The sequence below is a fragment of the Micropterus dolomieu genome, linkage group LG13 (genome assembly GCF_021292245.1).
Source record: "Micropterus dolomieu isolate WLL.071019.BEF.003 ecotype Adirondacks linkage group LG13, ASM2129224v1, whole genome shotgun sequence".
Lineage (NCBI taxonomy): Eukaryota > Metazoa > Chordata > Actinopteri > Centrarchiformes > Centrarchidae > Micropterus > Micropterus dolomieu.
In genome coordinates this window covers 16,563,047-16,576,805 of record NC_060162.1, presented here as the reverse complement: position 1 = coordinate 16,576,805, position 13,759 = coordinate 16,563,047, and the positions used below count along the sequence as shown (strand labels likewise).

Here is a 13,759-nt window from a genome sequence, read left to right as displayed (position 1 = left end):
TGAAAATCTTTGGAGGGAGCTTAAAATTCGAGTTGCCAGGCGACAACCTCGGAACCTGAATGATTTGGAGGCTGTCTGCAGGGAGGAGTGGGCCAACATCCCTGCCGAAATGTGCACAAACCTCGTCACCAACTATAAAAACCGTTTGACATCTGTGCTGGCCAATAATGGCTTTTCTACAAAATATTAACATGCTGTTTGTCCAGGGGGTCAAATACTTGTTTTTCCTCATCAGATGGTTATCAATTTTAATAAATTCATATGATGTGATTTTCTGGAATTTTCTTTGGGATTCTGTCTTTCACTGTTAGAATGTACATATGATTAAAATTATAGATCGTTGCATTCTTTGTAAGTGGGCAAACCTGCAAAATCAGCAAGGGGTCAAATACTTATTTCCCCCACTGTAAGTCTATGTGCAACTGCTTCTAAAAGAAATGTTGCTATTTGCATCAATGCAAGCATGTCTGTGTGGCTCATAGACTGGACCGAAGTTACGGACACAGTACGTTTTATTATTATTATTAATATTATTATAAATATTGAGTAATCACAAACTATAAATGGTTTGAGATCAATGCTACAGTTTGTAATCTAGTTGTGTGATAATGCACTAAAAATGGTGAAGAAAAAAGCTAGAATAATAAGTCATCCGCGCATCTACTCGGTCAAAGTTGAACAAAGGTGAGCTTGGACTTGTGAAGCCGCCGGAGTCGTCCGGAGATTGCGCCAAAACAGGAAACGCATGCTTGAATTTGTCCAGCAAGTGAGTATTCATTGGACAGAAGTTTAATGTGACCACACTGTGTTAGGACGAGCAGTTGGCCTACCACCAACTGTGAAAGGCAGAAATATCAGTCAGGTAAACACATGCCCAAAGCATACTTCCCACGACCAAGACACACGAGAAACATTTTAATTAGTACATCCCTTTACACCAAATGAGGGAATATCTTTTGGAAGAATGCTGTCCATGCCTCTAGTAGAGACTCTGAGAAGCATTGTAGCTGTTGGCAGCTTGTTGTGGCTCAACTCCTTATCAGGACATGTTTTTTCTTTTTTCTTTAATTTGTCTCCAGTTTGTAAATCCAGAGAAAAGCTGGGTATTTTTTATTCACTTCAATATAGTATATATAGTTTAAGGCTCTGAGCCACGACCCCAGTGGTTTATATTAATCTTAGTTATCCAGGTAATAAGAGAGTAAATAACCAAACGGACTGGTTAAGAAGCATTTAATGTGTATTTTCATGTCAGATGTGGGGTGTTAGGCATTCTCTTTAACCCATTCCATCATGTGTGATGCAGGAAAATCCTGTTTGTGTATTCAGCATTTACACACAATTGTATGTGCACTAAGATCAAATTCCTCCAACTATATTTTTTACAAGAATTTCCTGGCAAAGAAATTGACATAGGCTTGTAAGCTGTCAGAGCCGATCCAGTGTTTATATTGTAAAACAGAACTACAGCGTTCAGCCTGGCTTTTCGTTTTCTCTTTCTAGCAAATTCAGATCAGGAAGTTGTTGACTTTTGTGTCTGTTTTCTTCTCCGCCTTCGCTCTATCTCTCTTGGCCACACACTCTTGCTCCATTCCCTTTTGAGCCGATAAGAAACAACCTCAGTTTTCTTTTTATCTTCCTCTTTTTTTGTATCTCCTTGCTTTTCTTTTTTTCATTTTAAACATCCTTTGTTCTCTTGTTTGTCTGTTTTGCAGACTGTACTTCTATCTCCTCTCCATATGTCACCCATTCTCCTTTCATGGTTTACCAACACTAAATCACCAATCGTGATGGATTTCTATGCGCATTGTCTATCTGGTTAACTTTTACACTTAACTTTTTACGTAGCTTCATTTTAGGATATTGTAAAAGTTAGCAGAGAAGAACCATAAATGTCAGATTTGCTAAGGCAAGGGGATGTCACATCAGGATGAAGTCAGACATATATAACCTCCCCAGCAGTCGGACCTAATAAGATTGGACTTTTCTACAATAACTTTCTACCTTTTTTGTCCTCACACAGCATGTTTTCAGCACAGTAAGAACAAATCCGCTCTTTAGAAGGTGAATATAGCCAAACTGTTAAATAGGTAATTGATAATAACATATTGTTAGGTGTTCTGTTATTTTGTCCAATCTCTGAATAAAGTGGTATGGTGAGCATATTGATAAGCTGTACAACATATACCAGGTAAAATCTCAGCCTCTAAGGTGTGAAAACACTAAATTAGTCTGCAGTGCATTGCTGACTTGATTATTTGATATATGATAAAATATAAGGTAGGACTTAAATGCTTACTACTTTAGCTTTACTTCTCCTTTTTGTGGTTCAGCATACTTCCTCTTAAACATCTTCACACTTATTGCTTCACTCTTGTGAGTGCTTCCTGCTGATGACATTTTCTGTCTGCTAATGCCCCACTTGGCCCGAGTGATAAAACCTTTCTACTGTTGGTGCTGGTGTTTTGAAGATGGAACGACAACGGCCAGGAATAAAAACACAGACATGTGGAACTGATACTGAGCAGGGAAGCTAATTGTTATTTTCATTGTGTTAACACAACTTGACAGTTGTTGTCATGTGTCATTGTCAAAGCACAGTTTCCTGCAGTCTGCAGTGCTACCACCACGTGTGTGTGTGTGTGTGTGTGTAAACATGCAGTAGACGCATGACGTGTCTAAATATTGGCCAGTTGTTGTTGTTTAGTGGCAGCTATTCTATTTTTCTACTTTTTTATGTGTCCTTAAGAGATTAAATGGAAAACATGTGTTGCTCCCTGATCTCTGAGAGTTATTGTAGAAGCAAAAGCAGTTCAGTTAGTTGTGACTTTTAGTGGATCTGACATATTTTCATTCTCTTTCCAGGGATTGCGCCAGTGTACTGCAACTTGTTTGGCCTGATGAGGGAGAGTGACCGAATATGGTTCCCTCCGAATCACATCTTTAAACTGCACCAGCCAGCCACTGAGAGCCTGCACTTCAGAATCAGGTACATATGTTTAGTATGCCTTTTTTCCTGTCTTTTTAATCTCACTGTGTGTTGTTTTTGTGCTTTTGATTCATTTTCTTACTGGATCTTCTCTGGTCTTCTTTTCTGTCCAGATACTATTTTCCTGGCTGGTATAACAGCGGTAGTTCAATGTACGCCCATCGCTATGGCATGTCCAAGGGGATGGAGAGCCCTGTGATGGATGATTGTGTCATGGCATACCATTTTTTCCAGGTTAGTCTTTATGACTTAACACCCCATATCAACATTAAGTCAGTTATTTTCTTGTATGTGGTCATTTTAAATTTGTTCTGCATAATTCTTTGTACGTGTGTGTAAAAAGTAGGGTGCAGTCTTTGTCTGGATCATTTTCTTTCCCTAAACCGGATGCATTACCAGAGGACAGCGTCTTCAAGACTAATGCCCCCTCTTTCACCTCCATCACAATCTTTCTGTTTTCCTGTTTTGCTCTTTTAATGACGAGCAGAAATGTTCGTTGGAGGGAGATAAAATATGCTTATTTCCCTTTTTCAGGGACTGACTGCCTCTGTCATGTCAGCCACTCTTGGGTGTAAGTTAAGAAACCAGGATGTGGGGTGGTAAGAGTGTTTCAGAAGCACAAATGGGTAACAAGCGTATGTCAGGGTTCTTTTCACTCGTGTCTGCGTACTCATGTATATGTGTGTGTGCGTTTTAAATACTTTTAGCTTTCTTTTTTCCTTTCCCACATGCTTGTGTGAACTTGACACACACAGCTCTGTTCAGCTTTGTTTTTATCTTCACTTGTCACATTGACACCATGACATGTGTGCTAACAGATTGGCCTACTGAATGTTTACCACATGCAGATCGAGCTTGACACTCACAACAACTTCCCCCATTTAAAAAAGAAATTTTTATTGGAACACACAAACAATTTATAATCTGTCTGATTAATGTTCATTTTCTCAACAGAGCTATAGATGAAAGATTTACCAAAAATGATTGAAACCTAATCTAATCTCACATTTTAACTAATTATAATTCTGTATTTAGAACCAAGTTCAGAATTTAGCCAGTTGCGCCCTTTATCTCTATTTGTACTTCTCGTGTGGGTAACCCCGCCCCTCTCCCCCCTCCAGTGGCGCAGCGACTTTCTGAACGGCTTGGTTACTATTCCAGTGAGCCATGAAGCCCAGGAGGAGTGTCTGGGCATGGCGGTGCTGGACATGATGAGGCTCGCCAAAGATAGTGGTCAGTCACCTGTAGACATCTGCAATGATACCAGGTAGGATGCACACACTGATGCTTGCCGTTTTGCTGGTGTGCATGTGGCACAGCTTATGAATAACGATTTCAGAGCAGGTTGACGGGCTCCTCAGCACACAGCAAGCATAAAGATAGTTTCATTATGTGTATTCATGCAGCTGAATGAATTATCTCAGTGTGTGAGATAGTGTAGTAGTTTCAGTTGGAAAAGTGTCTACAAGATCTGATCTTTACAACACATCTGCACTGTGTCCGTACAGGAAATGTTAATTTTCCCAAAATGTCTCTTCATAACTAATTCATCATTAATATTACTTGTTTTGGTTTTACATCACCTTTACCTTTACGGTATCTTTTGTGATGATTATTCTCATGAGGTGGACACAGCATGGACACCAACTGAACTGGCTCAAAGCCTACATAGCGTTTGCCGTTTTAACCTTGTTTCCTTTTTCACTTGCCCCCTTTTCTCTTTGTCCTTCTTGTTATTCATTTGTCATTCCCTCCTCTTCTCGTTATTCTCAACTTTTATCTTCACCCAACCACCCTGACCGATCCCCTCCCCGTTTTCAGCTACAAGTCCTTCTTACCTAAATGCATGCGAAGCCGCATTCAAGAATATAACATCTTGACTCGGAAGAGGATCCGCTATCGCTTCAAGAGATTCATCCAGCAGTTCAGTGAATGCAAGGCCACGGTGTGTAACCTCAAGCTGAAGTACCTGATGAGCCTGGAGATGCTGCTGCCCTCCCTCTACTCTGAGCGCTTCCAAGTCACAGACCTCTCTGCACGCGAGGTTACTATTGTCGTCATGGGCAACAAGGGCATCCTGTGGTCAAAAGGGAAAGAGGAGGAGGGAGCAGAGGAGGTGAGGACCAGGAGATGGGTTCATGTTGCCATGGTAATGCAGTTGTACTGTGTAGTCTGCCACAGTGGGAGTTTTTTTACCAATAGATGGAGCTCTAGGAGTTGGTTAAAATTGCCAATAACAACAAGAGTGCATGTGTGTGCATGCATGCTTCGTCATTGAACACAAATGTCAACCACTGTTTTCTACTCTTTTTGTGTCTCCAGGAGCTACAGACATACTGTGACTTCCCAGAGGTGATTGACATCAGCATCAAACAAGCTAATAAGGAAGGCTCTGTGGAGAGTCGCATAGTGACCCTCACCAGACAGGACAACCAGATCCTGGTACAGTACACACTACTCTCATTTTCAGGCTCTGCTCCACATCCTAAAATGAATCATTTGTTTACTTTATTCCAATCTTATCTAAATTTCACTACTGCCCATAGACCAAAGTGCCCATTGGGGACATTAAATCACGAATCTGCTTCACTGCTATCAGGAATGTGTTTAAACGACACATAGGTGTTGTCAGAGCCAAGTGCTCTAGTGGCTTGTTACAGCAGTCGGACTTATGACAACAGCAACATCTTGTTTTTTACCTGTTTTGAAAGACAATAATGACCAACAAATTAATTACAGGACATAAACTGATGAAAAATTCAACTATTTTCTTAAGAGCAATTTCTTAATTTGTTTCACTGAAATTCATAAATATATAGATTGAAGGCTCATTGTCATTAAAGTTAGAAATAGGTACTGAAGGCTTTTTATTCTGCATCCCATCCCTATGCTGTGTGTCTCTGTCTGACCACAAAGGAACTGGAGTTTAATTCACTCTCAGAGGCTCTGTCATTCGTGTCGTTAGTCGATGGGTACTATAGACTCGTTGCAGATGCCCATCATTACCTGTGTAAAGAGGTGGCTCCGCCAAGACTTCTGGAGTGCATTCAGAGCTACTGCCATGGCCCCGTGTCGTGAGTATCACACATATGCACAGATATAGCACGTCAGACTTGAACCCATGCACCCAAAACCACAGAACCATTCTCCCACGCACAAAGACACATTCTGTCTTTTTGATCACAGGATGGAGTTTATGATTGATAAGCTGCGTCGCTCTGGTAACCACCAAGGCCTGTACATCCTCCGCTGCAGCCCCAGGGACTACGACAAATACTTCATGTCCTTTGTGGTGGGGGTAAGCTATTAATGTTGGGTTATCTGTAATGTGAAGTACTATTGATTTAACATCTCACAACAACCAGGGCCTTTAGACTATAATGTAATACAATATAGTCCTTTGGTAGAACACTTTAGTTCAAGTAAGTAGGAAGATGAAGTAATCGCAACTGCATAACTACATTTAACTGAGTGTCTGTTTCTGGAAGTAAACTGTGTTCATTCATTGGTTTGCTAAAACTCATAATAGTAATAAATGTGTGCAAACCAGAACCTCTTAAATAATACCCATATTTTCAACCACTTGAGGGGGCCATACAGTTGAAATTTCTAATGTGCCCTTATGTATTCTGACTGACACTTAATCACTCTCTTCAAATTCAGCACAACTTAACCGTAAAATATTTTCTTTTGGTTTTCAGTATGAAACTATGGTGGACTATAAGCACTGCCAGATCGTGAAGACTGAGGCAGGAGAGTACATTCTGAGTGGTGCTAAGAGGAGCTTTGGCTCACTCAGGGAACTTCTGCACTGCTACCAAAAAGAGGCGCTCCGCACTGATGGATACACATTCCAGCTGACCAGGTGCTGCCCACCCACCCTCAAAGGTCAGTGTTCGCATACACACATACACTGATAAGAACATTGTGTACCCACATACATTTTAACACAGGTAGGAGAACACATACAGAAAAATATTCTCCAGTTAAAATCTCTCCCCTATGTTGGAACTATTACTCAACTTTTTGTTCCTCCTTTTGAAAATAAAATGGTAAGAACAGTTTTCCATAAAGCTGCAAAAGTAGGCAACAGCATATTTCTGTGATATATGAATGAAATATTTTATGCTGGATCAATTGTAAAACATTATGAGTTTTGTTAAAACCATCAAGTCAGTGAATTACAAAAATTATCATCAATCATTGTACAAAATGCAGAGGTTACGCGATCTGCAGACCCAAAAATATGCCTTCATTTTTTTTTTTTTTTTAGGGTAAAAAACATGAATGACGCAAATAGTTAAAGTTTAATCTTTAGCAGTTTGAAGGCAATGAGTAAACACTATAAATTAGTGATTAAAGGCGCAAGAATGCTCCCAGTTCAATGCCCTGTGCCCCAGGGCAAACAGTTACCACAGAAAATTCCTAACAGGGCTCTTCGACACTGTTCAGTTTCTAAATCTTTCTAGCTCTGTGCTGCGGGTCTTTAACCATTTTAAAGCTGCTGGTTTACATCAGATGCCTCGTTTTCTGAGTTAGTAACATTTTTTAATTGCTGTTGGATTTAAAGTAACCACTGACCTTCAGCTCATTTATTGACACGCTGGATATACTTACATGATGCGTGGAACTTCTGACAGCCTAGAGCATTCAGTTATAATTGGTAGCTTCAAACTCTAGGACGGAGTTACACCCATAAAAAGAAACAGCTACAGGCACAATGTCAACTGAGATGAAGCCAACTCTTGTTTCTGAGAAAAGTCCACAAAAACGTGAGTTTTTAAGCTCCCCTAATTCCTGCCCACCTTTTACTTTTCTTCAGATAAATCCAACCTGCTGGTGTGTAGAAACAATCAAGGTGCAGAGCTTCCACTGTCTCCCTCGCTCCACAAGCACAACATCAGCCAGATGGTCTTCCACAAGATCCGAAAAGAGGACCTCGTCATTGTAAGACCACCCTGACTTTGCGCTTTAGCTTTCCCTCTCATCTGAAAAAGACATGCAAACATTCATAAATATGCCTTTTCTTTCATCGTAGTAGTTTGTGTTAGATGCTTCTTGTACAGATATTTATTTGTAGAAGATTACAACAGTATTGAAAAAACTTTGGTATGTTTTTTGTTTTTGTTGCTCTGAGCAATTATTGATTTATAAGTGAACAACTGTACCCGAGTGGGTGTGAGATAACACTAAACGTTGAGCCAAAACTGAATAGAAAAGGTAATATGTCAACATAAGTGAGCGTACCAGAGTCTTCGATCAGGAGGGACAAGATGGACTCCTGTGGGGTCAATGAGGTTAATAAAAAGACTTCTTCAATTGATCCACCTACTGTAGCTCAGCGTCAATAGCAGTCCCTATGGACGTGTGTGAGTGCACTTTTTTGTGTCCTAGCCACGCTGTCACTCTGTTATTTGAGCACTGGAAGTCTAGTATAATAGGTCTTTCTCAAGAAAACCACAGAAGCTTCTACGACTAATCATAGAAGTCAGGGGAGGTTTCTGCATCGCAGTATTGTCTTCTCACTCACTCTCACGCTTCACTGTACATTTATTTAATCAGGACCTTTTAATCTTTTTTGTTGAATGTTAAGTAGCGGAAGCCATTCTCATCTTATTTTTTTTTTAGCATTGAGTGGATGTACTGAACCAAAGAAAAAAGAAAAAGATGCATTCTTTGCCAAACGATTATTTCTAACAATATGCTCTTTGTAATACAACTTACAGGGTTACAGTAACTTTATGGTTTAAGAGTCACATCAGGGAAAATGCATACCTCTTTTCCAAGGAGGTTTTCAACATAATAAAACATCAGTTTTTGTTTTGTTTGTTTTTTTAGAATGAGAGTCTGGGCCAAGGAACTTTCACCAAGATCTTTTGCGGTGTGAGAAAGGAGCTGGGTGACTACGGAGAGATGCACCAGATCGACGTTGTCATCAAGATCCTGGATAAGGCTCACCGCAACTATTCAGAGGTTGGCTTGTTGATTAAAATAACTATGACAACTTGGAGTTGAGAGGATCAGAAGTTGATTGGATCCAATTCAGATTCTCTGATCTTCTTCTCTCCTTTTCTCCCTCCATAGTCTTTCTTTGAAGCAGCCAGTATGATGAGCCAGCTCTCCCATAAGCACTTACTCCTCAACTATGGCGTGTGTGTTTGTGGAGATGAGAGTAAGTCTACGCACACGCACATGGACAAACTGCTGGCACAGAGATGGTCACTGTGGAAGGAATTGTTGTGGTTATTCTCACTTGTTCAAACAAAAGTTGTTAGAATTGCAATTGCATTAGGTTGCATAGAATACAGACAAAAGCAAGAAGTCCTCTTGAATGAGAAAGAGAAAGCTTCACAATAAAAACTGACATCAGTTGCCTACAGGGACAAACTTAGCCCCTGCAGGCAATTGAGATAATCAAACAGAGAGGAAATAAGGTTTGGGACCTGCTGACCTGCTGTGTCCTGTGCCCTGACCCTTTACACTCTGACTGGATGAAGCCCTCGGGATAAACAAGTCACTAATGGGTTACCGTAGTCTTGATCTTTACTCTACGTGAAACTCCCAACACATATCAGAACAGTGTGTCTGGAAACCTGTACTATTCACATTTCTGATTGTGGAAGAGTATAATTAAAAAAAAAGATAAGTTCTGACCCAAAGCAATGTGTTTTCATCATGTGCCAGGGTGTTCCAGTCTTAATATAAATCAGACATTTGAAGAATGTAGTAATTGTTCAGAAGAAATTCAACTTTGACCAAAGCTAGATTTCTCATGAAGGACAAGACAAAATGAACTGGACCAGATGGCAGAATAAAAAAAGAATGCAAGACATTCATGAGTAGGGGAAGTTTTTCTAACTAATAAAATGATAAATAATAAAATGATCTCCCTCTCGTCTCTCTGTCAGACATGATGGTGCAGGAGTATGGTAAATTTGGTTCACTGGACACCTACCTGAAAAAGAATAAGAGCTGTGTTAACATCACCTGGAAACTAGAAGTAGCCAAGCAGCTATCCTGGGCTATGCACTACCTGGTAAGACTACTGACATAATGCAGTCTGGCCCATGCAGAATGTTTAGCTTGTGACACATACTGAAATTTAAGGTAAAGAGAAACAAAAATGTAAAATAAAACTAGTTGAGCCTTTCAGCTTTTATCCTGGAACACATTTTCGTGATTTGCTGACACCATGGTGTTTTATTTGGTCATATCTGCACACAGGAGGATAAGAACCTCATCCATGGAAATGTTTGTGCCAAGAATGTTCTTTTGATCAGAGAGGAGGATCGGATGACAGGCAGCCTGCCCTTTATCAAACTCAGTGACCCGGGTATCAGCATCACCGTGCTGCCCAAAGAAGGTGAGAAGTATGGCTGCATGCACCTGATGTGAGAACACTTAAAGGTTAACTTCTGTATTTTTCAACATGTTTGTCTATGTCAGTAAGTGGGACCAAATATTTTGAAACTGGTCCAGTATTTAGTGAACGCACTGCAGTCAGCAGCAGTGAAACAGGGCTGCAACATAATTCTTGCAGGCAATTGCGTCAACAACATTGTGGAAAGGATCCATACAGGGGTGGATCTTTTTTTTTTTTAAAGTCAGATCCTTTTTGTTTAATAAGAAACAGTTGCTATATTGGTCTCTAGAGCCACCAGACTCCCTTGGCAAAAATAAAATAATAACCGCGAACTGCTAAAAAATTAGTTTGTGTTGTTCTGTGACACCAAAGTCACTCAGTAACACAAACAAACAAAAACATAAAAGATACACAATAACACAAAATAACTAACCGACTGAGGCAGCAGTAGACCAGCAACTGCCATGTTCTGCAAGGTAAAATGATCAATGGAGTCTGGTGGATTTGATGAGAGCAATATAGCAAGTTGTTACAGAAAAAGGATTGTTCTTTTGTTTTTTTTTCTTTCTTTAGAGATCCCTTCCAAAAGGTTGTCACTCACTTGTTAAAAACAATCTGAGCCTTTCATTGGCAAAACAAGCACTTTAGTGGACGTACTTTGACGATGTGCAATCGCCTGCAAGGATTACATAGCAGCCCTGTCTAATTACTGGACCAATTTCAAAAAACGTTTGTCCAAGTAGTCACATAGACAGAAACATGGGAAAATAAGGTCCAAGTTGAAAAACACTGAAATTACCCTACTGTCTCAATTTGCCTTCTATTTCTTTGTCCTTGCTGTCCGTCTCTACCGTCTATCCCATTCACGTACATCCATCTCTCTGTGTTTCTATGTCTCCTCATGTCCTTCCATCAGTTCTGGTGGAGCGTATCCCATGGGTGCCGCCCGAGTGCATTGAAAACCCCCAAAACCTGAGTTTAGCCACAGACAAGTGGGGTTTTGGGACCACCCTATGGGAGATCTGCAGTGGGGGAGACAAACCACTCAGCACCCTGGACTGCTCCAAGGTCACAAACAACAAAGGATGCATTAAGAATTCTGTCTTGCTGAGAATGACCCATGTTAAAGGAATAGTTTGACATTTTGGGACATGTTGAAATAAGTGTAAAAACGGAGCTACCACTGGGTTGCCAGGCCTTGCTGACTCCAGGAAGTCACAGCTGTCTGCAAGAAATAGCTCCAGTAGTTGTGTCCTTTTCATACATTAGCACAAATTAAACAAACGAGATATCACATATGCATTAATGAGTGTTAGAGGTGCTGGCAGGCCGATTTTTTTTAAAAGATTTTAAAGCTGTTTTTCCTTGTTTCTAGTTATTATGCTAAACTAGGCTAACTGGCTGCTGACTGTTGCTTCATATTTACTAAACCGCCATGAGTGGTATCGATCTTATCATGTAACGCTTAGAAAGAAAGCAAAAACTGTATTTCCTAAAATGTTGAATTGTTCCTTTAATTCATTCTTTTGTTTTTTTTTTTAAGTGAGGACAGGATGTTATTGAAAATGTGTTCTATTGATTATGTCTGCCAACGTTGTATCTTCAACTCAGTTTGAAAACATGCAGATTCTAAATTTTGCTCTTTTCCTCTACAGAAGAACTTGTTCTATGAGGACAGGCACCAGCTGCCGGCTCCTAAATGGACAGAGCTGGCCAATCTGATCAACAGCTGTATGGACTACGAGCCTTCACACCGACCCTCCTTCAGAGCAATTATCAGAGATCTCAACAGTCTGTTCACACCAGGTAGGAAGGATAAATTAATACAAAGTGCAACCTTCCCTCAGAGCCATCCATCACAAGTGGAGACAGCTTCTTCACATGTGGCGCACAGATCCGTTGATCATGTGGGAATACCACCCTCATGCATTCATCTGGAGTTTTGTCAGGATTTGGTTTGAAATGACTTTGCAACTTGTTGTGTTGCAGACTATGAGCTGCTGGTGGAGAGCGATATGGTGCCCAACAGGACAAGAGGCTTCGGCTTCCCGTGGGCCTCTGAAAGCCAGGAGACTGCCCAGTTTGAGGAGAGGCACCTCATCTTTCTCAAGCTGCTGGGCAAAGTGAGAAATGCACAGTGTTTTTGTGAAAGATTTTTCTTTTTGTTTGACTCTCTTATCAATTTTAAATTAAATTTAGCTTTATTGGCATGAAGGTCAAAGAACAATAATGACAAAGCTTAAAAGATAATACAAAAGAATTAATTTGATCTCCCTTCAAGTATTTACATAATCTTGAAGTGTCCATGTTCTTTTAATACAAATAGTTGTTAAAGCATTCTGAACAATTTCACTGGAAAAGCATGGAGCATGAAGCATGGCCAGCACTGTTTGATAAGAAAGAAAACAATTTCTTAAGTTATCTTATTTGCCATTTTTCTCTGTGGATGACATATATTGTTTCCTGTCATTACATTACTAAATCTTCTTCCTGGGCATCTCACTGACTCCACCCTACTTAATGCACCAAGTGACATTTTGTGACATCAACAATCAAGGCTTTCATTTACATATCTCTTAAACCTGTTCTGCCTCTGAACCCCACGCTGCAGGGAAACTTTGGGAGCGTGGAGATGTGCAGGTACGACCCCCTGCAGGACAGCACAGGAGAGGTGGTGGCCGTGAAGAAACTACAGCACAGCACAGCCGAGCATGTCAGGGACTTTGAGCGGGAAATCGAGATCCTCAAATCCCTTCAGCATGAAAACATTGTCAAATACAAAGGAGTCTGCTATAGTGCAGGTATGAGCACGGTGTGTGATATCTATATGTGCATTATGATCTGGTCAGGAAATCTTTTTGGCATATTTTAGATAAAGCAAATTATTCGTCTGATTAATCTCGATTATAAAGTAAGATCTAGGATGGGTTCAGTGACAAAGCAAACTTTCCTAACCAGCTTGTTCAGCCCTGTTCCTTGATTTGACATTACGGCAACACGGCAGATCTTGTTATACATAATAATGTCTTTACAGTTCCCACATTGGTTGCCTAGGGCGTCAGTGACCATGCCCATGAAACAAATGAATTTAGATTTTCTCAGAGGCCTCCACTTCTCTGCGTGCACGTTGCATCATCTCTCTTAAGCATCGCACTTAATGTCTTTATTTCTGCAGGACGAAGGAACCTGCGGCTGATCATGGAATATCTCCCCTATGGCAGCTTGAGAGATTATCTCATCAAACACAAGGACCACTTTGACTCCAAGAAACTGCTGCACTATGCATCACAGATTTGCAAGGTAATGTAGCGCAGTAGATTGTGCATAAAAGACTTTACGTGACCCCGCCTTGTCATCTTCCTGGAGCTTTAGGTCAATCTAGTGAGCTTGTAAAAAATAAGGAGTTC

At 40.4% G+C, this 13,759-nt stretch overlaps 1 protein-coding gene across 3 annotated transcripts in view; it reads left to right on the top strand.

Annotated features, from left to right (window-relative positions):
• jak2a (Janus kinase 2a) overlaps window positions 1–13,759 on the top strand; it is a 37,618-nt gene that overhangs the window by 18,140 nt on the left and 5,719 nt on the right. For all 3 annotated transcript variants that reach the window (XM_046066247.1, XM_046066246.1, XM_046066248.1), the window contains exons 3-20: window positions 2,866–2,989; window positions 3,103–3,223; window positions 4,111–4,256; window positions 4,811–5,105; window positions 5,312–5,431; window positions 5,906–6,063; window positions 6,176–6,287; window positions 6,691–6,877; window positions 7,812–7,936; window positions 8,828–8,962; window positions 9,074–9,161; window positions 9,898–10,025; window positions 10,214–10,352; window positions 11,269–11,420; window positions 12,008–12,158; window positions 12,342–12,475; window positions 12,964–13,153; window positions 13,528–13,652. In XM_046066247.1, the coding sequence (XP_045922203.1) occupies window positions 2,866–2,989; window positions 3,103–3,223; window positions 4,111–4,256; window positions 4,811–5,105; window positions 5,312–5,431; window positions 5,906–6,063; window positions 6,176–6,287; window positions 6,691–6,877; window positions 7,812–7,936; window positions 8,828–8,962; window positions 9,074–9,161; window positions 9,898–10,025; window positions 10,214–10,352; window positions 11,269–11,420; window positions 12,008–12,158; window positions 12,342–12,475; window positions 12,964–13,153; window positions 13,528–13,652 (2,630 nt within the window). The remainder of the gene's footprint in view (window positions 1–2,865; window positions 2,990–3,102; window positions 3,224–4,110; window positions 4,257–4,810; window positions 5,106–5,311; window positions 5,432–5,905; window positions 6,064–6,175; window positions 6,288–6,690; window positions 6,878–7,811; window positions 7,937–8,827; window positions 8,963–9,073; window positions 9,162–9,897; window positions 10,026–10,213; window positions 10,353–11,268; window positions 11,421–12,007; window positions 12,159–12,341; window positions 12,476–12,963; window positions 13,154–13,527; window positions 13,653–13,759) is intronic.